Source organism: Trachemys scripta, chromosome 24 (assembly GCF_013100865.1).
Source record: "Trachemys scripta elegans isolate TJP31775 chromosome 24, CAS_Tse_1.0, whole genome shotgun sequence".
Lineage (NCBI taxonomy): Eukaryota > Metazoa > Chordata > Testudines > Emydidae > Trachemys > Trachemys scripta.
In genome coordinates, this window is record NC_048321.1 from 9,185,965 (window position 1) to 9,212,154 (window position 26,190).

Consider the following 26,190-nt stretch of genomic DNA (forward strand, 5'->3'; position numbering starts at 1 on the left):
ATGGGAGTAGGGTCCCTTGGGGCTGGCTGGGGCTAGCAGGATCCCTGGGGCTGGGAGCAGGGTCGCTGGGGGCAGGCAGGAGACGGAAGCAGGGCCCCCTGGAGCTGGCGGTGGGGGGGTCCCTGGGTGGAGACGAGCCCCCGCAGGTGGCCCCCGGCTCCGCAGCCCGCCCGCGGGAGCTGTCCTGGGGGCGCCGCCCGCCCCTCTCCCCGCGGCGGCTCCTTACCGCCGGGGCCGGGGCTCCGGGCCGCCTTCCGGAGGGCGCTGCGGGGCGGACACGGCTTCCTGCGGCCGGGCCCGCGCTCGGCGGCCATGGCCCGGCAGCGGCTCGCGGGGCAGGGCCGGGGAGGGGATTGGTAACGGCCGGGCCGCTCCCCGCCGGCCGGCCACAGCCCCGGGCGCGGGTGGAGCCGGAGCCGGAGCCGGAGCTGGGCTAGTGGGTTGAGGTGCAGATCGGTTTGGAAGGGCGAGGGCGGCGGCGGCGGTGGGGCAAAGGTGCGTTCACACCCACAGGCTAGACTCTGATCTCAGGCTGGTGTCAATCTGGAGTCACTCCACTTAATAAAGTCAGGGCCACCCTGAGCTCAGCTAGGCTGGTGTCAATCTGGAGTCACGCCATTTAATTAGTGGTGCGAGGGCCACACTGATCTGTGATGCTGGTGTAGTCCGGGCCAGCAGACTCTGATCTCTTTTCAGAGCAGCAGCCCTGTTAGTCTGTGTCACCAAAAAGAACGAGTCCTTAGGGCACCTTAGAGACTAACACATTTATTTGAGCATAAGCTTTCGTGGGCTAAAACCCACTTCATTGGCTGCATGCCTGATCTCTGTTACACTGAGGGTAAATCTAGAGTCATTCCACTTAATCAGTGGAGCCAGGGCCACACTGATCTCAGCTATGACGGTGTAAAACTGGAATCGCTCCACTTTAATCAATGACCATAGGACCAGCTTCGGATCTGTTACACTGGTGAGTTACTCCATTGAAGCCAGTGACTGGCTTTGCAATGGATTATATTAGAAATTTAGGTCAGTTTAATTCCGTGGCTGTGTAACATAGTGAAGCTGGCACATGTCCCGACGTAGACCACCCTAGGTTGATGCAGGAACCCCTCCTGTTGGCGTAGGGTAGGTACGTGCGGCAGCAGCGCCATTGTCGTGTTTCAAGTGTACACAAGCCCTGAGATCAGAATCTCACCCCCTGTTTTCTCATGTGCCTGGAAAGCACCACCAATGCCTGTGATGCTGCAAATCGAAAACCTCCCGCAGGGTATTAAATGAATGGTACCTTTAACACAAGCCAAAGGAGGGGCAGTTCCCCTCTTGCTCCTCCAGCATCTTCCTTATTTTCTAGCTCTCGCCCATGCTGGCAGTAGGGCCTGATGAGTAAATAAGAGACATGTTGGGAAACAGCCAGCCCTCAGGGGTAGAGGCTGTGATGAGGAAGGATGGGCTGGTGGTTAATATGCGGGTCTGGGAGTTGGGAGAGCTCGGATCTGCCACTGACTTCCTGCTCTATGACCTTGGTTGAGTCTCTTCATCGCTCTGTGCCTCGGTTTCCCCATCTATAACGTGAGGGCACTAGCACCGCCCTGGGTTGTGAGGATAACTACATTGAAGGTGGCGAGGTGCTCAGATATTCCAGGGATGTGGGCAACAGAAGTACGTAAGGTAGACAGAAATGGCAGGAGTTCCAGGAAAAAAGGGACTAGGAACCCTGAGTGGTCCATCCAATCCCTCTTGACACACCCAACCAAGGGTGTAAAAATAGGAATGTTCATAATTACTTGCCCCACCAGCAAAGTGACCAAGCCTCCAGCTCAGGGCCCATGCACACGCACCCACACCCAGACACACACACAGGGAGGCATGCGCATGAGCGCGCCCACACACACGAGCAGAGTTTCTTCCGTGTTGCTTGGCTCACCCAGATCTAACCAGTTACGGGAACGGAAGCTGAGCCGCATCACAGATCAAGAGTCACTGGGTCAAAAACAGGCCCCGGCCAGTTCAGCAGGAATTTTGCAGTTGTTTGGGCTCGCTCAGAATTATTCCTTGTCTAAGCTTTTAACCCCGGGAGATGGGAGAACTGCTGGCAAGGGTGTGAAGTGGGTAAACACAGAGGATGGAGGTTGGTTAGGGGGATCCAAGAGAGTGTAAACAGGGGGGAAAGGGAGTTAACAAAAGGAACGGATGGTCATGATTATTTTGTATGTTACAGTAGAGCCTAAGGTTTACAACTGAGATCGTGGCTGCATTGGGCTGGGAACTGTACGTACACACAGTGAGAGGGAGCCCCGTCTCAAAAAACCCACAGCCTAAATAGACAAGACAAAGGCTGGGGAAACTGAGGCCTACAGTGGGGAAGTGACTTACCCAAGGTCACACAGGAAGGCTGTAACAGTCAGCAGAACTGGGAAGTCAACCCCCACTGCCTGAGTGCTCGTCCTCTGATTTAACCGCCTGATGAGGAAAAACATCTCCACGGTGAGGCCTCCTAGGGCGTGGAATGGTCACTGGGGGAACATTGTGTGGGACACTCAGGACTGGCGGATGTACTACACTGGGCCGGGGGATGGGCTAGCAGGGTCCAAACAGGTGTTTTCCATCTCTGGGCTGCCTTTCAGATTTGGAAAAAGCAAGGTCACCTCATAGGAGGATTCTCCACCCAAACTTCTCTTGGTGTTGTTCTTATTTATTGCAATAGCACCCCGGAGCCATCATGGAGCAAGAGCCCATGGTGCTCCGTACAAACTGAACCAAAGACCGGTCCCTGTCCCAAAGAAGAACACTCGTCTCCCTCACCAGACGTGGTCTGTCTATTGCATTCTCCATAGACGCAACTCCACTTTGTCCTAGATCTCTGATTCCATTGTCACCTTCCTTATCTCCTCCAGCTCCAGCCATACAAGGAGTTCACCTCCAACCCTACGCTTCTGGCCTCTTCCCACGCTCTCTCTGCTGCCTATGGCCTTTGGAATGATACCAGAATCCAGACCTGCCTCATTCATGGCATAATCACTTCTCGTCTCACTTATTGCAATCCGTCTTGAATAGCCTTCAAGCCCTGCTTCGTCATGCTGTGACTGGCATGCCCAGTCACTGCAGGAAGTTGGGCCATTTCATCACCATCCTCCATTGATCTGCCTTGGCTTCCTGTCCATCTCTTGCTCCAGTTTAGAATGAGATTTCCTGGCTTTCAAAACTCTTTGGATTCACTTCACCCCTCCTCTTTGGCCCCAAATACAACCACTCCCTCTGCTTCTCTGATTTCCATCCAGCTTCTCCAACTTCCTCTTCCAAGATCCATCCACCTACTTCCCCATCCACGCCTCCAACATCCATTCAGATAAGAATTTTTGACCCAACCTCATCTCTTACCAAAAACACCAAAGCATTCTGTTTGTTTGTTTGTTAAGACTGAACACCTACCCTCTGAAAATGAGGCCCCTTTTGTGGTGTATTGAAAACAGTGCTGAAATTACAAACTATCACTTTACGTGAAAGGGTTTTCCTGGGTTTGCTTGCAGGCTAGAGGGGTCTTGAGTGAAGCGTTTGAGCAGAGGAGCTGGTAAAGAAAACAGCTTAAAGCAAGGTGGGGTGAGCTGTTCCTCGCTGCCTTAAGGAGCAGCCTGCTTTGTCTCTCTCTGTTTTTATGTGTTCTTGTTCTGAATTCTAAGACATAAAGTTGTGTTACGTTGCAACCTTCCAGCAAGAGTACTTTATGCTTCTATGTAACTTTTCTGTGTATATGCTGTGAACATAACCTCTTTGTGGTATTTCAAGGTGGACAGCCAAAATCAGGAGGCATTCTTGAAAATCTTATGTAACGTTCTTTGCTAAGCCATAACTAACCTAAAGGGGACAACAAGGAGGGATGGGAAACCCATGGGAAAGGTTTTAGTCATGCGCTTTGCACACAGAGATGATCAAATCAGTACCGAACGCTGAGTGCTTGGACACGGAGCTGGTTTATACCGAGCACTGTATTTAGCAAAAGCGGTTACCAAAACCGGAAAAAAACCACAAACCAAACAAAAAACCCATAACCCCCCCCCCCCCCCCCGAAACAACACAGCAGCCATTAGATTAAAAAAATTGATTTAGAAACAATAAACATTGCCTGATGTGAAGAGTAAAACTGGAAGGTAAAAAGTAGAACTGAACCCCCCCAAATTCCCTGTCGCCTAGCTGGCAGCAGTCCCTGTCCCAGCCCCCAGGGTACATCACGCCTGACAGAAGCAAGGACAGCCAACACAAGGGACTGTGCACAGATGCTTTGCTCGGTCGGGGGCCACATGCTGCAAAACTATGTAGTCCATGTCTCCTTCTCCTTACTCCCCACCTCTGTGCTGCTCTCTGCAAATGATTTCTTTGGAAGGAGGGTGCTGGCTAAGGGAGGCCTGGCTGCCTGGGAGGTGCCAGAATGTCAATCATAGACTTTTAAAGCCAGAACTATATTAATAACAATCCCTAGCTTTTCTATGGCCCTGTACATCAGTCAATCTCAAAATGCTTTACAAAAGAAGTCAGGAGATATCCTATCCTATCTCTTAGAACTGGAAGGGACCTTGAAAGGTCATCAAGTCCAGCCCCCTGCCTTCACTAGCAGGTGAAGTACTGATTTTGCCCCAGATCCCTAATTGGCCCCCTGAAGGATTGAACTCACAACCCTAGGTTTAGCAGGCCAATGCTCAAACCACTGAGCTATCCCTCCTCACCCGCACAATCCCCATTTTACAGATGGGGAAACCGAGGCACGGAGCGGGGACGCGACTGGCCCAAGCTCACCCAACAGGCCCGTGGCAGAGGCAGGAGTAGGACCCAGATCTCCTGAGTCCCAATGCAGTCCACTAGACCACACCCTGACCTCCTGTATAACACAGGCCCTAGCACTGTAAAAGTTAAAAGAAAGAATGTAGATGCAAGCAAACAAAACATGGGTGGATTCACATTTTCAGAAACCACTAGGGAAGTTCTGAGAAGACTACAGGGACAATAAACAGTTCATCCTATTCCCCAGGGTAGGGAGGAGTCTAGCAGGAGGGACTAGGCCCAGCATAATGCTTGCAAAAGACTTCATTAAGTAATGCCCACTCCAGCCCGGGGTTAAGTAAAATAAAGTGACCCGATACCAATCAATCCTGATCCACCCACTGATGAAACTTGTTCTTCCACTTGCCTGGAGAAGCTGTTTACTGATTCCACATGTCCCCTGTGCCCTCCATCCACTGTTTGCCTTGTAGTGTTTCACAACCGAAAGGAAAATAACCCCAGCCACAGCTGTTAGCCTCAGAGAAGGCAGCAACCTGCCAAAATCAATACACAATCCGGAAGCCCATACATCAGTCAGTCTGGCCTAAGAGCCCCTACTGTTGCACATGTTCCTGTTGACAAGGATGAGTTAAACCAAGTCCCCCACCCAGAAAGTGGGTGAAAACATAGTGCCACAGCGCTGGCTGCTTATTCCAGTCTAGAGAGACAAAGTGCGCGAGGCAATCTCTTGTATTGGGCCAACTTCTGCTGGTGAGAGACACCAGCTTCCCAGTTGCACAGAGTTCTTCAGGTCTGGGGAACCCGGTGTCACAGCTACATACAAGGCGGAACAGAAGTAGTTAATGCGTATTTCAAGGGGATGTGGCCCGTTAACTTTGCTAGACAATAAAAATCATGGACTGAATAGAGACGCTGGATTTATGGCGTATGCGAACAAGCTGAAACCCACTAATAACTCCTTCCCCCCCCCATTCCTTTCCTCCCTAGGACTGGAGGGGTGTTAACGGGCCGCTTCACCTTGAATGGTCCCTTGAAATATGTTATGTTAAATAATCTGTTCCGCCTTGTATTTAGCTGTGACACTCGGAGTTAGGCCAGATCTACGCGACAAACCCGTGTTGGTATAACTACGTCGCTCAGGGTGTGAAAAATCCACACTCCTGAGCAACAGTTATACTGACCTAACTGCCCCCCGCCCATGTAGACAGCGCCATGTCCACGGGAGAGCTTCTCCCGCCGACATAGATTCTGCCACTCACAGAGGTGGGGTTTTTATGCCGACTGAGAGCTCTCTCCCATCCGCATAGAACGTCTTCACCTGCGCGGCACGTATAGACATCCCCCTAGTCTGTTAGCCTGGCTCAGAAGCTGCCTTTATCAGTGCAGTTAATGAGGCTTATCAGTGAAGTCCTCTTTTATTAGCAAGGATCTTTCTTCTCCTTGAAATTCGCAGGGGACTGTTGCTCCATGATCTAATTATCCAAGAGCACCTGCCTTAAAGTGCTCAGAAGAAAGCATGATTTGAATATAAATAGCTAGTTGAGGTCTGGATCAAGTTAAAGGGAGGACTGAATTAACCCTTTGAAGCCAGCTGATCAGGTTAGCTGGTGGAATTCAATTGCTTGATGGATTCCAGTAGGAGGCGCTGTTGGGCCCATGGTTTTCATGCATGGACAGGGGGGCTCATGCCCAGGTCTGTATTTGTCCACTCAGGATTCAGAGCCTGCCACAGGTGGAACTGGAGTTGGGGGTTGCTCAGCGCGTCTGCAAACCAGCCCATTTGGGCATCGGGGCACTCACGGGCTGACATGTGGGTGCCCCGGCCGAGCCCCCCATCCGGGCTCCGTTCATCGCCATCAAATCCATCTCCCTGCTGCCGAGCATCAGAGCCCCTTGTCCCGTCCTTTACCCCCAGTATCTCGGCTTGGGCGCTGCGGCCCGGCTCTGCTTCTCCGACGGCGCGTCCTGCTTGCCGTTGGCGGCCGTGGCGAACATGTTCTCGGGCTCCAGGATGAACATGCTGTAGAGGTTCCACAGGAGCATGGTCAGCAGGGGCAGGAAGGTCAGGCCGAAGCCGAAGCCGCGGAAAGAGCGACCCATGGCGTAGGCCAGCCAGTACAGCAGCCTGGGGAAGAGAAGAGGCACGGGGGTGGGAGCGTGTCAGGAGACAGGGCCCGGTTGTCCGAGGACCACTCTGCCACTCTGGACACCGGAGGATTTGGGACCACGTTGCTGGTTTAATGCTCCGAGGCTTGGCTTTGTGCCGCTCATGGGCAGCCCAGAGTCAAGGCTGGCAGGATGGAAAAGCCAGGGTGCTGCAGGGAGTATTGTGGCCCATTCGCTAAGAGGCGCTCTTCCCTTCGCGTCAGTACGAGGCCAGCATGGCGCTAGGGGAAACTAGTGCCTCAGTGAGGGAAACTCTCCTTGGGATCAGTGCTTAATTTGTAACAAAAGAGGTGCCGGGACTTAAGCATTTAGGGGCTGGGCTCAAGCAAATTTTTTACATTCATAACAGATACAGCAAGCCCAGAGGTGCCGGGGCTGTGAACTGCCAGGCCCAGAGGTGCCGGGGCTCTGAACTGCCAGGCCCAGAGGTGCCGGGGCTCTGAACTGCCCGGCCCGGCGGGGCTGGGGCTCAGCCCTAGCCCAAATTAAGCCCTGGTACTGATGCCACTGCTGCAGTGTGGTGCTAAGGAGTTGGGTGGGTGACGGAATCGGTGACACTCTTCCCTCTGAGTTAGGGTGACTCCAGCACCCCAGCATGAATCTAGGGGGCGCAGTGCTGACCCCTATTCCCTAGCGTGGTGCTATCCGGCAGGGAGCAGAGGGGTTGACCCAGCAGGGGGCACGCTCCCCTCTGAGTCAGCATGGATTCCAATCCCCGAGCACTAGGGGGCGCTGTCCTGCTGGAAGCCCCATCTTTGGATGAGACTTAAAACCACTATGCTGGACCTCTGGTGGTCTTTAAAGACCCCTGGTGCTTTCCAAATGAGTGGGGGAGGAGCAGTATTAATCTCCGAGTCCTGGCTAAATGTTGACGGGACCCAAGCTCTCCTGTCCCCTGGATGAAGGAGCGAACTCCAGGCATGCCAATATTTTCCCCCAGCACTAAATTAACGGAAGGACCAAAGAACCCACCTCCCCGTCGTGATTCTACCTCTGCTCTGGGCTTAGACTCATTGCTCTCAGCTCGTGGTCCATTTAAACGTAGCCTGGGGAGGGGGTCTTACGCCATGCGGGAGAGGAGTGAGCTTACCGTGAGATGGCAAACAGCCCCGTGAGCAACGGGATGAGCTTCAGGGCTTCCTGAGGGAGGTAGGTGGCCAGCACAGCAATGTTGAAGAAGTAGAGGATGAAGAGGTAGACGGACTGGGAAACGTAGCGCCGGTGGATCTCCACCTCCCTGCGCAGCTCACCGAAGGGCTGCACCGAGGAGAAGCAGAGGCGGGAGACCCCGTACACGATCAGACCTGGTGGGATTGGAGAGAGAGAACTGAGTGGGGGACAGTGCTCTCTGGCTGGACGCAAGGAGCGATGGGTGGAGACCAGGACTGGGGGCATAGTGACCGCTGGGGAGCGCTAGGCTTTGTGAACGCTCTAGGCGTGATAGTGATGTAGCCATGCCGCTGTAGCTCCATAATGTAGACGCTGATGGAAAGGAGTTTCTCCATCATGGTAGTTAATCCACCTCTCTGAGAGGCAGGAGCTCGGTTGACGGAAGAATTCTTCTGTCGACCGAGCAGCATCTACCCTGGTGGTTAGGTCGGCGTAACTACGCTGCATGGGGGTGTGAAAGAATCACACGTAGGTGATGTAGCTAGACCTAAATTTTAAGTGTAGACCTGTCCTTAGTGTCGGGCTAGCAAAGGGTGCTCTGCCATCTTTGATGTATTTATTTTCACAACCCTCCCGCGTGAGGCAGGGCAGTGCGGTTATCCCCATTGTGTAGATGGGAAACTGAGCACAGCAAGAGTCAGTGACTTGCCCGAGTCACACAGGGCAGGGAATTGAACCTGGATTGCCAGATAGCAACCTAACCACTGGATCATAAGAACATAAGAACGGCCATACTGGGTCAGACCAAAGCTCAATCTAGCCCAATATCCTGTCTTTCGACAGCGGCCAATGCCAGGTGCTTCAGAGGGAATGAACGGAATAGGTGATCCATCAAGAGATCCATCCCCATCGTCCTTCCTCCCTCTCACGCTCAGCCTGAGGACCTACACAGGAGGAGTGCATGGCCCAATCAGTTCTTGGCCTCTCAGCTGAGCCTCCCAGCCAGGGGGCTGGTTAGTGATGGTCACACTGGTGGTTTGGGGGACGTGGTCACTAGACACTGGGCTGAGACCCACCCAGCTTGTTTCATGTCAGCCCCCAAGCAGCCATCGGATGGGAATGGCTGTCGGTCACTCCTGGGTAGGCCATGAGCCAACTCTCCAGGGGTGCGGAGCGCCCTACAGCTCCCTATTGACTCCAGTGGGAACCCATCCCCGGAGCCAGCCGCTCTGCCCCTCAGAGCCAGAACACTCCCCCAAAGGAGAGAGGACCCAATCGCCCGGCTCCGCTCACCTAGGATGATGGGGAAGGTGCCGAACACTCCGCAGCGAAGGGTGTAGACCAGCCGGGCGCTCATGGTTGGCATCAGGGGGGCGTCGAAGGGCAGGAAGACGTAGGCCCCGTACACGAAGCAGGGGAAGATGATCATGGCCCCGATCATGGAGGCCACGGCCTTGAGGTTGGCAGAGCTGCAGTCCTGGCATTGAAGGCACTGCAGCCTCTCGGAAAGTGGCTTGGTCTGGCCGCCGCCGTAGCCAGCTGGCTTGTCGTAGTGCGGGGGGTAGCTCAGAGGGCCGGGGGTCAGGAAGGCCAGCTTCTCGGGGTCGCCGTTCTCCTTCTCACAGCACACGATGGCCTCCTCCTCCAGCTGCTGCTGTTTCTTCTTCCAGTCGCTGGCCCCTGCCGAGCCTCGGCACCCGGGGGCCTTCTCGATACAGTGGGGATCGATGGGGATGAAAACATGCGCGGCCGTCTCAGGCATCCTGTTGCCTTCCTCCTCCTCCCGCAGAAGGGACGAGCCGGGGAAAACCTCCTCCTCTCCAGTAGAACCCGGCTCGGGGCCCATGCGGCTCCCCTCGGGGCTTGGCCTCTTCTCTGTCTCAGGTGCCTTGCGGGATGGGGTGGTGGGCTCCGTGGCCACCTCACTCATAGAAGAGTGCCGGGACTGGTCCCAGGGCAGAGTAGCATCAGGGTCTCCTGGCTTCTTGTCTTGGACACTGCCGCAGGCCACCTTCTGCACTGGTGGCTCCAGCGCCTCCTTTCTCAGCTCCACCAGTGCCACATTCTCTGTGTGAGCCCTGGGGTCAGCAGCTGCCATCTTGGGCCTTCGGAGATGTTCCAGCTGACAGACCCTGAGGGAGGCTGGCTTTGTGGTGGTCCGGGCAATAGAATGTATCGCCTATTTAAGGGTGTAGAGTCTAGTTGCTGTCCTCTGTCATCGCTGTTCTCCACCTACGGAAGGACAAAGAACATACACAATGAGATACCAATAAGAAGGGCCAGTAGATCACCCTTCCCAAGCAGCCAACGCCCCTCACAAGCCCGACCATTAATCAACACTTCCAAGATATTGTTATCCCTCCTTTATAAGCTGTGGACATCAAGAGAAGTGGGGCAATTAATCCAAGGTCACACCGCAAATTGGTGGCAGAGCTGGGAACAGAACACAAGAGTCCTGGGTCCCTGTCACCCTCCTGCCCCTGCTGTAACCACCAAATTACGCTTCCTCCAAAGCTAAAAGAAAGCCCAAGAGTCCTGACTCCCAGGCGTCTGTTCTAACCACTAGATCAAGCTGCTTCCAGCTGAAGTTGGTGGAATTGCTCTGGAATCATACTGGTGTCACTGAGCTCAGTTAAACACTATTCGATTTGTTATTAAGATGATTAAACCCAGGGGATGAAACAGCTGCTGAAAAAAAACCCACAGGATCAATTTCTATGGAGCTCTAGGAAAGGGTTAAATAATAGATATACCCTGAGCAAAATCCCACATCCAAACACTCCTATAAACTCTGGGCATGCCTTGATCTAGAGCAGAACTGACAGCTTGTCTACACTTGAAAGTTAATTCAGATTAAGGTTGGGTGTGAATGTACGGCCCAACAGCTATTGCAGAAGAACTCCATGAGTGCACAAACCCTTCATGGCTACTCCTAGAGCGATAATGGGATGAATTTTCAAAAACACCCAATCCAAACACTGCACGGATTTTGGATCAGAACTTTGTGCCTCGCTACCTAAATGTTGGATCCAAAACATTTCTGAAGTTGGGATCTGCATTACAGCGCTGGGGCTGGCCCCTCGTTGGCTGAACCAAAAGACCCCCGAATGTTGGGAATAGAGATGCAAATTTTGGGGTTCAGGACCCCGGACGGCAATGAAAAGAGCAGGGCTTGATTTTCAGGAGGGGTGAGTTCTGGCAGAACCCATCCCATTCGCTGCGGCTCTTTGCCTTTGAAAATCAGGTTGGTCAATCCTTGCAGAGACCTGTCAGTTTACCTGGAGGGATATTTATTACACTGGTGGTGAGCAAAACTGCTTAGTGTGTCCTTGAGATGCGCACACCTTGCAAAACTCTCCAGAGGGAGCGGCGTGAACACTGATTGACAAGATCTGGGAGGCACCTCTCAACTGCAGGCCTACACAACATATGGCAGGCCAACAATTACAATACCACTGAGTCATAAAGGGAAGACCAGAAGGGACCACCAGATCTTCTAGTCTGACCTGTATCTCACAGGCCACCAACACCACCCAACAACCGAACTGAGACTGAAGTATGACAGCCCTCAGGAGACTAGATTATGATGTTCCACAGGCAGAGACTAGGGAGGACTGAGACGTATGAATGCCCAAGGCTCCTGCAATGTTAATCACTCTTAAAACATGGAGGCAAATATGGGGAATATTGGCAATCCCTCCTGGATTGGCTGAAATCTGTCAACCAGGATAGTTAATTTATTCATCCCCACAGGCAGACTCACTGCACCCATGAGGGATCCCGGGGGGTGATGGAGGGGGCAGATTCCCAGCTGGCCCCGTTGATTTTAAAGCGATGTAGGAGTGTGCCCATGTGGGGCTCAATATAGGGTGGGGGATTAAGAGCCACTTGTGAGGCCCTCGTTAAGTAGTTGCCAAAATGTTAGAGGTGGAGGGGAGAGGAGGTCAAAGAAGTTACAAATAACGTATGGACGTGTATCTCACACACCCAATAATAATCCCTAGTTTTTACATAGCACATTTCATCCAGACATCTCGAAACTCTTTACAAAAGAGGGCAGTAGCACTGTCCCCACTTTGCAGATGGGGAAACCGAGGCACAGAGCGGTGACATGAGTCGCCCAAGGTCACGCTACATCCCAGTGGCAGAGCCAGGTCTCCAAAATCTGTCTGTCTGTCCCCCCGCCACACACACACACACACACACACACACACACACACACACACACACACAGGCAACCTCCAAAACTCCCTGCACCCATCTGCAGAACAACCCCTCCACTCAACCAGACCTCAAGAGAAAATGAATAAAGTAAAGCAGAGATCTGTTTCCCTGCTGGGCTGCTTACTCGGAAAGCGGGCTGGGCTCAGCTGGGCCATAGGGAAGTGCAGGAGTTTTGCAGATGGCTGTTCCTGGTTGTGAATGTTTCTGCGGCTTCTTTCCTTTGCCTGGACTTCAAACCTGTTTAACCAGCAAAGGTGGGGCTGGAATTAAAGGGGCAGACGCAGTTTTGCCTCACCCGACATGTGTTGAATCAGCCGGCAGAAAAGGCTGTTCCCAGAGGTTGTGTGCGTGTGTTGTGCATGTGTGGTGTGTGCATGTTTGTGTGTTGGGTATGTGTGTATGGTGTGCTCATGTTAGGGTGACCAGACAGCAAGTGTGAAAAATCGGGACGGGAGTGGGGGGTAATAAGATCCTATATAAGAAAAAGACCCAAAAATCGGGACTGTCCCTATAAAATTGGGACATCTGGTCACCCTAGCTCATGTGTTTGCATGTTTGTGTGGCATGTGCTTTGTGTGCATGTTTGTGTGATTTGCATATGTGCATTATTATTACTATTATTAACATGCTGGTGTTTACTTGCATTATGAAAGCATGTATGTATGGTGTATAGATGTGTTGTGTTAGGCATTCAGGTTGGTGTGTTGTATTTTCCTGTTCATGTGTATGTAATTGCATTGTTTGAACTTTGCACGTGTATCTTTGAGGTGTGTGCATCCCGTGTGTACTTATTTATTTGGTGCATTTGCAGTGTGCATGTATGCGGCATATGCTGAGTGGTGTGTGTGTGTGTGTATGTAAGTATGGTGTGTATTTAAGTGTGGAGCGCGTGTATATGTTGTGTATGTAATAGGTATGGGGGGCATGTGTGGAATGTGGTGTCTGCGTGGGTGTGTCTGTGTGTATACAAGCATGGTGTATGTTGTGTGTATCTGTGTGGGCTGAAAGCATAATGTGTGACTATGATGTCTACGTGTGTTAGTGCTGGCGTGTGTGGATCTGTCTGTATTAATATATGAGTGTGGTGAAATATAAACTCCGTGTGTGTGTGTGTGTGTGGGCAGTTGTGAGTGATGTCAGGATAAGTGCTGACCCCAGCACCAAAATCTTAGATCAGTATGTACAAACCCCTGGATTGGACAATAGTTTGGGTGATTAATTTGCATGGGGTAAGGAAACCAACAAGCTGCCCTGGATAGTTGTGTTTATTGGGATAACTCACAAGGATCCTGGAGGCAGAGAGAAGTGGTTGAAACATATTCACAGCCACTTCTCCAAGCAAACACTCCAAGATTCATTTTCATGTTGAGCAATTTAGTGAAATGAAATGAGGGAACAGAGCTAACACGGCTCCTGATTATACTAGTCACCTTCCCCCCCAAAAACAGGCCCACAATCAGATTATGTTTAGGATCTAATTACAGAAATTAATGAATGGAATTAAATACCCCAGAAAAGAAAGATAATTCTGAATGAAGGAAGAGACACTCAGCTTCACTCACTCCATCGCATCACAGCACTGCCCAATGGGTGGGGATCTGGACTTTACTCAGAACGTGCTGCGCCTGTTGATTCAAACTGTTAACATAATCTAAACATATGTTTGAATTCTGTTCCCTTAGGTCCCACATCCAAACACTGATCGACTCTGAATCTACTGTCTTTAGAAGGGTTACGTGGCTTACAATACGAGGTGGATTTCCTAAGGATTAATTATATTATGTATTACAGTTGAACTTGGGACCTCCATGGAAATCAAGACCCCGTTGTGCTAAGCACTGGGGGTGCAGGCTCTGGGGGGGCCAGGGATGAGGGGTTTGGAGTGAAGAAAGGGATTTGGGTTTGGGCGGGGCTCTGGGCTGGGGCAGGGGGTTGGGGCTCAGGGTTGGGGTGCAGGCTTACCTCTGGTGGCTCCCGGTCAGCGGCGCAGCAACTGAGGGGGCTAAGGCAGGCCCCGGAAGTGGCCAGCAAGAGGTCCGGCTCCTAGGCAGAGGTGTGCAGGCGGCTCACCCACAGGCACCGCCCCCCCAGCTTTCCATTGGTCGGGCTCAGGGCAGGGGCAGTCTGCGGAGCCCCCCCCCGCCTAGGAGCCAGACCCGTTGGCCACTTCCGGGGCGCAGCGCGGTGTCAGAACTGGTAGGGACTAGCCTGCTTTAGCCGGGCAGCACCACCGACCGAACTTTTAACGGCCTCGTCGGCAGTGCTGACCGGAGTCACCAGGGTCCCTTTTCGACCGGGTGTGTTCTGGTCAAAAACTGGACACCTGGTCACCTTACCCAACTCTGAAGGCAGCGCAGAAGTAAAGTTGGCAAGACCATGACTACCCTACAATAACCTTGCGACTGCCCCATGACCCCCTTTTGGGTCGGGACCCCCAGTTTACGAAACACTGGTTTCCCCTGTGAAATCTGTATAGTATAGGGTAAAAGGACACAAAAGACCAGATTTCACAGGAGGAGATCAGATTTCATGGTCCGTGACATGTTTTTCATGGCTGTGAATTTGGTAGGGCTCTCCAGGGCCGCCGAGAGCGGGTTCGGGCCCTGGTGAAAATTTTCGGGCCCCCCCAGCAAGGGCGGACCGGCTAAACAGGGCCGACGAGAGGGGGGGGGGAAGAGGAAACAGAAGAAGCCGGGCCCCCTTCCCGACTGCCGGGCCACGGTAATTTGTACCGGCTTCCCCCCACGACTTGTCGGCCCTGTCTATTAATAAGCAACCTATCAACCTTTTAGACTCTAACCCTTTATTAAATATTGATTAATCATTTCTCAACCCTTTACAAACTAAAAAGCATACCCTCAGTGTAAATGTGGGGCCAGTTACAACAGAACCAAGGTCTCCTGACTCCCAGTCTAGTGCCTGATCCACTAGATCCTAGACAATGATCCCTCACTTTCACAGACCTTGGGAGGCAGGCCAGTCCTCGCCCACAGACAACCCGCCAACCTTAAGCATATTCTCACCAACAACCACGCACCGCACCATAACAACTCTAACTCAGGAACCAACCCATGCAACAAACCTCGATGCCAACTCTGCCCACATATCTACACCAGCAACACCATCACTGGACCTAACCAGATCAGCTACAACATCACCGGCTCATTCACCTGCACGTCCACTAATGTTATATATGCCATCATATGCCAGCAATGCCCCTCTGCTATGTACATTGGCCAAACCGGACAGTCACTACGCAAGAGGATAAATGGACACAAGTCAGATATCAGGAATGGCAATATACAAAAACCTGTAGGAGAACACTTCAACCTCCCTGGCCACACAATAGCAGATGTAAAGGTAGCCGTCTTACAGCAAAAAAAACTTCAGGACCAGACTCCAAAGAGAAACTGCTGGGCTCCAGTTCATTTGGAAATTTGACACCATCAGATCAGGATTAAACGAAGACTGTGAATGGCTTTCCAACTACAGAAGCAGTTTCTCCTCCCTTGGCGTTCACACCTCAACTGCTAGCAGAGCGTCTCACCCTCCCTGATGGAACTAACCTCGTTATCTCCACACTGATATATACCTGCCTCTGGAGATTTCCATTACTTGTGTCTGATGAAGTGGGCATTCACCCACGAAAGCTTATGCTCCCAATACTTCTGTTAGTCTTAGGGGTGCCACAGGACCCTCTGTTGCTTTTTTGATCCACTAGAGTTTTTGGTTTGACTGACTTTCACCTACGTCAATTCCTAGGTCCTGGCTTCCCAGGGCCAGATTTGGCCTTCAGTTTCACCAGTGTAAATCAGGAGGGACTCCATTATTGTTACTGGATTTCAACTGGTTTAAGTGACAGGAGAATCAGGTATCAGTGGGTAGCCGTGTTAGTCTGTATCTACAAAAACAACAAAGAGTCCGGTGGCACCTTAAAGACTAACAGATTTATTTGGGCAGAAGCTTTCGTGAGTAAAAACCTCACTTCTTCGGATGCATCAGGAGAATCAGGCTCTCAGTCTGCACCTGTCATGGAGATCCCCGCAGTCTCAGAGGGCAGGGGGTAAGCCCTGAATCCATGTGTTGTCAATAAAGTTTATTTGAATGGCAGTTGAAGCTAGGAGGCGGCCATGTTGCCAGCACTAAGTCCTGGCAGCGGAGGGCGACAGCTCTCGCGGGGGTGAGCCGCGACATCTCGCGAGATGAAGCCGGAGCGGACGCCATGTTGCCCGCCGCAGGCGTGGGCGGGCAATCCCGCTCTCGAGAGACGACGGAGTGGCGGGCGAAGTCTCGCGCGACTTGGAGCGGGGGCGGGGAGAGGGCAGCGGCGGAGCGATGGCGGCCGAGCGGGGCCGGTGGCTGCGGCGGCCGCGCTGCGGGGCGGAGGAGGCGGAAGGGAGCGGGCGCTGCTGAGGAGGGAGGGAGGGAGCCGGCCGCGCCGGGCCTCCCCCTGCCGGGCGCCATGAGCCAGGGCAGCGGCCCCCCCGGCGAGAGCGGCGAGCCCGAGGCCAAGGTGCTGCACACCAAGCGGCTGTACCGGTGAGGCGGGGCGGGGAGCGGGGCTGGGGGCGGGGCTGGGGAGAGGGGGCGGGTGTGGGGATGGAGGGGAGCTGAGGGGGGAGAGGCGGATGGAAGGGGGAGGTAAGGGGCTGCGGTGCGGGATGTGGGGAAAGGGGGCAGGGGATGGGGAGGGGGGGTGGAGGGGAGCTGGGGGGTTGTGGTGGGGGATGTGGGAAGAGGGGTAGGGTATAGGGGATGGGGAGGGTGAAATATGGGGAGAGGAGGGGCTGGGGGAGAACTGGGGATGGGGAGAGTGGGATGGAGGGGAGCTGAGGGGGAAGAGGTGGATGGAAGGGGGAGGTGAGGGGCTGCGGTGGGGGATGTAGGAAAAGCGGGGGAGGGGATGGGGAGAGGAGGGGTTGGTGGAGAACTGGGGATGGGATAGGGTGACCAGATGTCCCAATTTTATAGGGACAGTCCCGATTTTTGGGTCTTTCTCTTATACAGGCTCCTGTTACCCCCCCACCCTGTCCCAATTTTTCATATTTGCTGTCTGGTCACCCTAGGATGGGGAGAGTGGGATGGAGGGGAGCTGAGGGGGGAGAGGAGATGGAAGGAAGGGGGGGATGGGAAGGGTGAAATATGGGGAGGGGAGGGGCTGGGGGAGAACTGGGGATAGAGGGGAGTTGGTGGGGAGGGGGAGATATAGGGAGAGGAGGGGTTGGGGAGGCAGCTGGACACAGGATAGGAGGTGCGGGGCATTGGGTCAGAGAGACCTGTGCATGGGGAGGCAGAGGGGCTGTCCTCTTCTCTTCTCACCCCCGCGCCGGTTGTGCCATTACTTGTATAGGACGGGGAGGGATGTGTTGAAGAGCCGGGCACTAAGCCCTTGTTAATCCCCATCTCTTCCTTCTCCCAAGCAGTTGCATTGTTAGTCTCCCGGTTCTGAGGATCCAGAGGGGCTGGCAGGCTTGGAGGGTGCTGGGCATTCATAGACCTTGTTAGTCACTCTTAAGGGAGGCTGTCTCTCTAGGTGTTTGTACAGCACCCCAGTCTGAGTTGAGGTCTCTGGGTGCTATTGCAATACAAGTCAAGGTAGTACAGCAGGGATAACATTCTTGTTATAACCTGGAGCAAAGGACTGCCATAGGCTTCAGGTGTCAGTGAACATTATATCTAGGGAGTGGGGGTATGTCTACACTATGGGGACAGTATTGTCATAGCTACAGTGCTCTAGCTGTGCTGGCATAACCCCATAGTGTAGATGCAGCCTATGCTGACAGAAGGTGTTTTTCCATTGCTGTAGGAACACCACCTCCGCAAGCGACGGTAGGAAGTATTCTTCTGTTAACCTAGCTGCGTCTACGCTGGGGGTTAGGTTGGCATAGCTATGTGACTCAGACTATGGCTACACGACACAGTTTTTAGTGACAAGGCTGTGCCGCTACAGCCGTGCTGCTAAAAGCCACGCAGTGTAGCTGCTGTTTATCGGCAGGAGAGAGCTCTCCTGTCAACAAAAAACTTCCACCCCCCATAGCGGCAGTGCCTTTGTCGGCAGGAGAGTGCTCCTGCTGACAAAGTGCTGTTCGCACCGGTGCTTTTAGTTGGTAAAACTTTTGTTGGTGTGTGTGTGTGTGTGTGTGTGTTTTTTAACATCCTTGAATAACAAAAGTTTTGCTGAGAAAGTACCAGTGTAGACATACCCTCAGGCGTGTGGATTTTTCACGCACCTGAGGACCATAGCTACATCAACCTAAATTTTAAGTGTAGACCAGGCATGAGAATCAAGACTCCTGGGTTCTACTTGCTGCATACTCATGGCCAGCCAAGTCACTGCCCCTCTCTGCTCCAGTTTCCCCATCTGAGTAATTTTTCTTCCTTCTCCTGTAAAATTGAGATAACCACGCCTACCTTTGTAAAGCATGTTGAGATCCTTGTGTAAAAGTCCAAGTTTTGAATGGTTGGTTATTAAAAGCATTTCCTTATCTGTGGCTGTGATGATCTTTATACAATTGTGTGTCTTTTACATTCAAGTTAAATTACATGTTTTTCATTACACACAGTGTGGCGAAAAGCAGTGGTTTTAATTGCCCACGTTGTAGGATGCTCTGTCATGCAGGAGATGCCTACAGGGCCGAAATGTATTGGGGTCTTGGTATTAGCAGACAGGCTGTGAAATACTCCATTCCATACTAACATACCAGTCTGATGTTCAAGGCAATAGGAAGTAAGTTTTATATTTAAACTTCCAAGGTAGAATTTCAATAGACATCTATATGCTTGTTGTATTTTTATAGCTGAGATAACTATGTGCTTGGCCTTTAAAAAGGTCTGCTTATTACGAGAGAGGCCAAATTATGTTAGCCAGAAGCCTGTAGCATGATTTTGTTAGAGAATTTATGATGTCTGCACTGGCCAGGGAATCTCTTACCACATTGCTAGTAAGTCTACTAACATGGCTTGCACACTAAACAGCGTGGTGTCACATCTTGCTCCTCTGTTCAAATGTAGGATTGTTTAAAATGTACAGGTAACTTGCTTTCCAGGAAGATGTACTGTACTCACCGTATTCCATGTGCTAGCTGAGGACATGAGCTATGATGCGAGTCTCTAGAAACTTTTGATCCCAGTGTTGCTGTGTATCTTTGATTCATCTCGTCTTATACGTTCCAATATAGGCTCACCTTTGTGGCTGTAATTGTTGTCTGAGGGTAGGTCTATACTTACCTCCGGGTCTGGCGGTAAGCAGTCGATCTTCTGGGATCGATTTATCGCGTCTTGTCTAGACGCGATAAATCGATCCTGGAAGTGCTCGCCATCGACGCCGGTACTCCTGCTCTGCGAGAGGAGTACGCGGAGTCGACGGGGGAGCCTGCCTGCCGCGTCTGGACCCGCGGTAAGTTCGAACTAAGGTACTTCGACTTCAGGTACGTTATTCACGTAGCTGAAGTTGCGTATCTTAGTTCGAAGTGGGGGGTTAATGTGGACCAGGCCTGCGTGTCATGGCCTAGTGTCGCACAGAGAATTTGTGACAGAGCTGGGAATTGAACTCAAGTTTCTGAAGTCCTAGGCTCGTTCTTCAACAACAAAACCATCCTTCCTTCAGTGCAGAGATTCCTCTGTGAGATTGAGGAATATGCTGTAGGCAGAGGTGGGCAAGCTTTCCCATTTGGCTTTTTCAGTATGTATAATTCTTGAGCTAGTCCAGTCCTGGGTATCTCCTAAAACTCTGTCCATTGGGTTAAATTATGTGTTCGTTTACAACATGTGGTTTAATTTGAGACCACCAAACTTGTTTCACCTGGATCGCAAGTCACAATTGCAACCAAGTAACCACTAGCCATTCAGCTCTGCATTAACCTTGTGTAGTCTACAATTTTAGATTGTACTGCATTATATTATTTTTTACTGTTACAAGCTGGAATAAGACAATGGCCGCAGTTCCCCCGGTGGACACATCTTGTTCCCACAAGGCTACCCCCAAACAGTAATGTTTTAAATAAATAAATGTGAGTAACCCACTCTGCTGTCCTTCCCAGTTCCAAAATGTTAATGGCAAGGAAAGAAAATGTTAGATCAGTTCCCCCTCTAGACAAAGAGGACTCATCACTGGATTGTTTCCATGTTGCTTGGCATGTAATGTCCTGTTTGGTTCTTCTTACAGACTGGCATCTGATCTGCTTCCTCTGTGGTTCTGATCTGCTGGCTGAAAGCAGGGATCAAACCCAGCAGGTGTTAAAATATGTAGTGAGGCATGACATCACTTTGTTAACTCCAAAACGTAACTCAGCCCCTGGTGTCAGTCAGATTAGGACATGAGCAGACGGAGTTATGTTCTGATCAGTGTGCTGTGTATATCTTGTAGAAAACAAATCTTGCTCCTTTTGTCTTTTTTGGCTTTTAGGTTGCAGATACAATGTTAGTTTGTTTGTCCATAGAAACATAGAAAACAACTGGAAGGACCAGTGTCCACTAGTGCCCGTCCACTGCAATTTCAGGAAGTTGATCATGTGGGATACACCCTAATGGATGATTCCCAGCCCTATGCTCTAGAGGAAGGCAAAAATACCCAGAAGTTCCCAACTAAGTACTCCCTGGAGGAAAACCTTTCCTGACTTCAAATTTGGCAAGTCGGTTCGACCCTGGTGCATGTGAGCAAGATTCATTACTTAACCATTTGATCCCATTTTTACCCAGCAATACTGTTGATATCCAAATAACAATCTGTTTGGTTTTCTTGACTCTCAGTAAGGGCAACACTGCCAGGTGCTCTGGCAAATTGCCCCCTCAGTCTATTTAACCTAACTTCATGTGTACATGCAATGTCCATGTGTGTTCATGTTATTGCTTAGCTAAGTAGATCCTTACACAAGACTTTGTGATCCCCTTTCAGGGTACATATACAAGAATACAATTCTGTCCTGGCCTATGAACTCCATTGCGCTGTCAGCAATGAAATAATCGGAGTTGTGTGTCCATGTGAGAGATCCATAAAGCAGTTTGAGTTTAATAAATGGCAGGACAAATGGGTCAGTGTTTGAGCATCAAATACAGTTAATTTACACTTCTTTTAAAAGAAGACATGTGCTTGCATCACACTGCATCACAAGTTAACATCCCATTTTCAGGGTCTGTCCAGCTGCTTGTAAACAGGTGTTCACTGCTACTCAGTTTCTGACCCTTGTAGTCCGAGTGACATAATTTTCCCTTTTGAGAAGTGTCGTTGTGACTGAGCGAGGCTGGACTGGAGGCAGTACAATTTCTTCGTATTTGACTGGTACGCCATGAAAAGATGTGGCTTTTTAAACAACAGCTTTGACAGAAGTAAAGATTACGTATTTTTGCCCATTCTTGGAAGGAAAGGAGTCTTTCAAAGGCGTCCCCCTTCACTATGGGTGGAGGAAAATGAATCAGCAGTTCTGAGCTCTTCTGGAAATGCTAGTGCATGTAACATAGAAGTAAGTTCTGTTTTGATCAAATTAATCTTTGATTCTCCTGTAGTGCTTTGGTAGTAAAGTCTATAGCGAGGTGCAAATGGTAGGACAAAAATTGTAAGATGACAGTTACATGATATCTTCATAGTTATTAAGTTTTATCCATCTGGCTTACTACCTGTGGTCAAAGTAGGGGACCTAGAACTCAAACTCCTGGCTTCTATTTCTGACTCTGCCACTGACTTGCTTGATGTTTGGTGAATTGCTTAGCATCTCTGCCTCTCTTTCCCCACCTGCAGATGTGTGTGTGTCCTGTCTACCTCACAGGGCTATTATGAGGCTGGATCGGAGTTTGTAAAGTGCTTTGAGGTCCTTGAGTGGAAGTGGTGGAGTATTCGTAACATACTCTTTTGTATGTAATTCTCAGCCATGAAGAAATACAAGACAAGATGTAACGTTTTCTTCTTAATATTCTATTAATGGAACTATTTTTTTTTGACATTAGCGATGTTTTCTTCTCCCAATCCATTACTTTACAGACAATGATTCGGTATAGGGACAGAATCATTTCAGTCTCTGCCCCTCCCCCCCCAAGCTGAAAACGGCATAGAGAAATTTAAGTTAAAGATCCTTAATCTATTGGACAAATTAGTCTTTTGGGGTGTCATGTGAGATGGATATTTTTTGTCTTTCTGGAATCCAGAAAAGTTTTTTTTGAGATTACTTTTCAGCCTGTGCATTTGTAAAGGAGACTTGATTTGTTCGGAAGGAGCATCATGTGAAACTGTCTGTTGCCTTGTACTGACTTCTGCAGTTTTCAAGGAAACAGTTGTAGTTTCAGCCTACCCATTAGAATCTATCTTTGCATGTTCTTGCTTGCAGATGCCTATGTGCAAGTCCTCTACACAAACTGTCTGGCGTCCGTCTGTACATATCTCTGAAAAAAGGTCAGGGAAGTTTCAGTGGTGTGATTTGCTTTATGCTATCGATGGGGATTTTTTTGTGGGGGAGGGTGGTGGTAGCAGAAGTGGCTAATGTTCTGCTTTGTATAGCCCATATTTGGTCTGTCTTATCCCTTATTTACAGTACAGTTTGTCTATCTTCAGCTTCTTGTTCGAAGAAAAATCTCTCAGTTCAGCAATGGAAATGTTAAAGTATCTCCAGAGTGGATGAACAATGACAAGTAAAGAGGTTTCTGGGTGGGAAAGCATCATAGAATATCAGGGTTGGAAGGGACCTCAGGAGGTCATCTAGTCCAACCCCCTGCTCAAAGCAGGACCAATCCCCAGACAGATTTTTGCCACAGATCCCTAAATGGTCCCCTCAAGGATTGAACTCACAACCCTGGGTTTAGCAGGCCAAGTTCCTGTGTGGTTGATAGCCTGCAGATTGTTGCCAGGATGGAGGAAAGGGGAGTTGGGAGCTGTATTTTAAAGAGAGGATGTGAGGAATGAGTGAAATGCAGAGAGGTGGGTAGGCTGTTTACCATAGCTGGTTCAGTGGCTGTCAAGTTATAGGGTTGACAGAGGCAAGGTTAAAAAGAAGACCCTAAGTAATAGAGTGGATTTGACTTGGTCATTGCTAAATTTTGCTTTCTTGAACTCCTTTTTAAGTATCAATCAATGTGCTTTCTGCCTCTACTAATGTTTGCTGTTGATACTTACCAGATTCTCGGTTTTGATTATGGTGCAGTTGGATGGAATCGGTTTGGCCAGTCAGCTTAGTGCATCTCTTCGAATCATCACATACTTTGTATTTGACACACGTTTGCATTCTTCTCCAGGAGACCCAGGAGTTTCAAGCAATGACTCATGAATGCAGTTTTTGCATTGATGGTATACTTGATGTTGCCTGCTCAATGTTGCAGCTGGCTTTGGAGAAAACATTTTGTTTTGAATTCAGGTGTTTTAAACTGTTCTGCCAGAAGCATAATAATACTTGGCTCTAAGGGAGCACATTTCTTCCAAGGATCTCAAAGTTCTGTGCACTTACTAATGAATGAATCACTACAACAATGATGGGGAAAGTGAAGCACAATGAAGGTGAAGAAGTGACTTGTCCAAGGTCACGCAGCAAGTCAGCAAAAGAACAGGAAATACAGGGCTGTTGATCCTTAACCCCCTCCTGTAATCACTGAAAACCAATCTGTTTTGACTTTTTTTTTTTTTTAACTGCAGAGGTTAAAAGTTCACAATAGTGTATCAATAGAAGTCTGTCTCATTTAAGTCTGCTGGTGCAAAAATACTTTGTTTGACTCATCATGCAGTGGTACCCAGTAGCTAAGCAGATGAACTCATAGAATATCATGGTTGGAAGGGACCTCAGAAGGTCATCTAGTCCAACCCCCTGCTCAAAGCAGGACCAATCCCCAGACAGATTTTTACCCCAGTTCCCTAAATGGCCCCCTCAAGGATTGAACTCACAACCCTGGGTTTAGCAGCCCAATGCTCAGACCACTGAGCTATTCCTCCCCCTCTAGCATATACTTTATTGGTTACATAAGACCTTTCTTTTTTCCATAAGCTGTTAAGGATAATAGAACTGTTCAAAAATAGCAGATCAGTTGGTGTGATATGGGGTGGTACAGTTCATTAATGATAATATTAAATAGGCCAGCCTTCTTCCCTGCCTGAAGCTGTCATGGGTAGATCCTGGATCTCATAGAAGGCCCTCATGTGAATTGTTATCCTGAAGCTCTTCTTTCTGTATTGTCTGGCAGAGCGGTGGTGGAGGCAGTTCATAGACTGGATCTCATTCTTGGTAACAAGGCAGCTTATCAAGAAGTGTTCAAGCCAGAGAACATCAGCTTGAGGAACAAGTAAGTTGGGCAGATGCCGTATTTTAATTTTTGGTAGGAGGAATCGAATGTGCTAAGTTGCACACGGCTTTGTTTCAGCAGTTTCACAGGGAACTGAATTTGTAATGCACCTGTCAAGCAAAGTATCCACCAGCTCTTTGTGTGTTCTGTTTGTACAGCTCCTAACGCAAAGTTGTCCTGGTTTATGACTGGGACTCCGACAAAACAGATAACTCTTCATTGTGGTTAATGATCTGTTTTTATAATTACAATATCTTAAAATACCTGTGTATTGAATGAATTTCATACCTATAAAGTGAAGCCTGTTTTAATTTTCCAGCAATAAATCAATAAAATAAACTTCATGCCTAGTAGAGAAGATTCTTTATCTCGTGGTTGAAAAGAATTGGACTGGAAGCCATAGAGGGATAATTAAAAGTGATTGCTGATTGGGGGTGGTGCTTCGTGCAGGTTTCATTCTATGTAAATGCTACTCTGATAGCATTTTTAGTTCCCCTGCTGTGGGAATTTATTATGTGGCTTGCTTTAGTGTTTACTTCTCTGTAAAAGTGTCTTGCAGGTTGGATGCTGATAAATAGCTGGTAAGAGTGCTAGGCTAATTGTACATGTTCATTCACTCCCTCATTTGCATAATTATTATATCTAATTTTAGCCTGTAAGCTTCTTGTGCAGCTCTGAACACATCAGTGCTTAAAAATAAAGTATATTTATGTCCCTCTTCCACTCTCAAAAGAATTGCTAGGCAGGAGAGTCTGCCACAACATGTAGGGCTTGAAGGGTGGCTGGAGGGGTGAGCTCGGGGAAATTCTTGCCTCTCTGGTCTTGCGGTGGTGTGTATATGTTGGGGGTGGGCTGCCCCATGAATTGGCAGGCCCCAAGCAGTCTTATTACTTGTGCAGAAGAATGGCTCCCTGCTCACAGACGAGGAGGGATACATACAGCTCATTCAAAAGACTGACAACCCCGCTCCATGCGTCAGCCAGACTGGTCATGAGCAGAGAGAGCGACTGTCCATCCCTCTCCCTTAGGGCTGGGCATGTTGCTGTCAATCTGGAGTGCGAGTGTGACCCAGAGTGCGTGGCCACTAGGTGGCCATGCTGCCCCTTTAATGACATTCAGGCTTTCCTTTGTCCCTAACGCATGGGGTTGTGGTTATGTAAGTGGCTACTGCAGCTAACGGACTGGTAAACTTTCTGCTCTGTGTCTCAGGTTGCGAGAGTTGTGCGTGAAGCTGATGTTCTTGCATCCGGTGGATTATGGGAGAAAAGCAGAGGAACTGCTGTGGAGAAAGGTTTACTATGAAGTTATCCAGCTCATTAAAACGAATAAAAAGGCAGGTATCTGTGCCTCTGGGCCAGAAATCCTTGTGCTGTGCGACGTGTTAATGGCGTCATTTATTTGGAAACAGGGTCCGGGCATAAGACTGGGAGCCAGACGCTCCTGAATCCTAATCTTAGCTCTATCATAAACTTCCTTTCTAACCATGGGCAAATCGTTGTGGCCTTGGAGGTGCAGAGAGCCTCTCCAAATTAGGTTGCTTTCCGTTTCCCCATCTCCAAAATAAGAATAATAGCTCCATGTGAAGCAGGTGTCAAAATCAATTCATGTGACGATCCAGAGAAGTGCTGATTAGTTTCATGCTAGAGAGAATCTAGAAAGTCAAAT

The 26,190-nt window shown here is 50.0% G+C and overlaps 2 protein-coding genes across 3 annotated transcripts in view; one reads left to right on the top strand and one right to left on the bottom strand.

The window, feature by feature from the left end:
- Nucleotides 1-4,887: 4,887 nt before the first annotated feature.
- TMEM79 (transmembrane protein 79) lies at nucleotides 4,888-12,513 on the bottom strand. The gene is made up of 4 exons (XM_034756850.1): nucleotides 12,398-12,513; nucleotides 9,343-10,281; nucleotides 8,030-8,243; nucleotides 4,888-6,898 (listed from the first exon to the last, which is right to left on the bottom strand). Exons 2-4 carry the CDS (start codon nucleotides 10,145-10,147, stop codon nucleotides 6,679-6,681), a joined length of 1,239 nt encoding a protein of 412 aa, XP_034612741.1. The 5' UTR covers nucleotides 10,148-10,281; nucleotides 12,398-12,513; the 3' UTR covers nucleotides 4,888-6,678.
- A 4,139-nt stretch (nucleotides 12,514-16,652) lies between these two features.
- SMG5 (SMG5 nonsense mediated mRNA decay factor) overlaps nucleotides 16,653-26,190 on the top strand; it is a 48,332-nt gene continuing 38,794 nt past the window's right edge. Inside the window, exons 1-4 of one of the 2 annotated variants that reach the window (XM_034756361.1) lie at nucleotides 18,841-19,000; nucleotides 20,678-20,924; nucleotides 24,427-24,525; nucleotides 25,735-25,858. In XM_034756361.1, the coding sequence (XP_034612252.1) occupies nucleotides 25,760-25,858 (99 nt within the window). In that variant the 5' untranslated portion in view covers nucleotides 18,841-19,000; nucleotides 20,678-20,924; nucleotides 24,427-24,525; nucleotides 25,735-25,759. Of the gene's footprint in view, nucleotides 16,813-18,840; nucleotides 19,001-20,677; nucleotides 20,925-24,426; nucleotides 24,526-25,734; nucleotides 25,859-26,190 lie in introns of those variants that run through there. The other variant, XM_034756358.1, reaches the window with a different exon arrangement.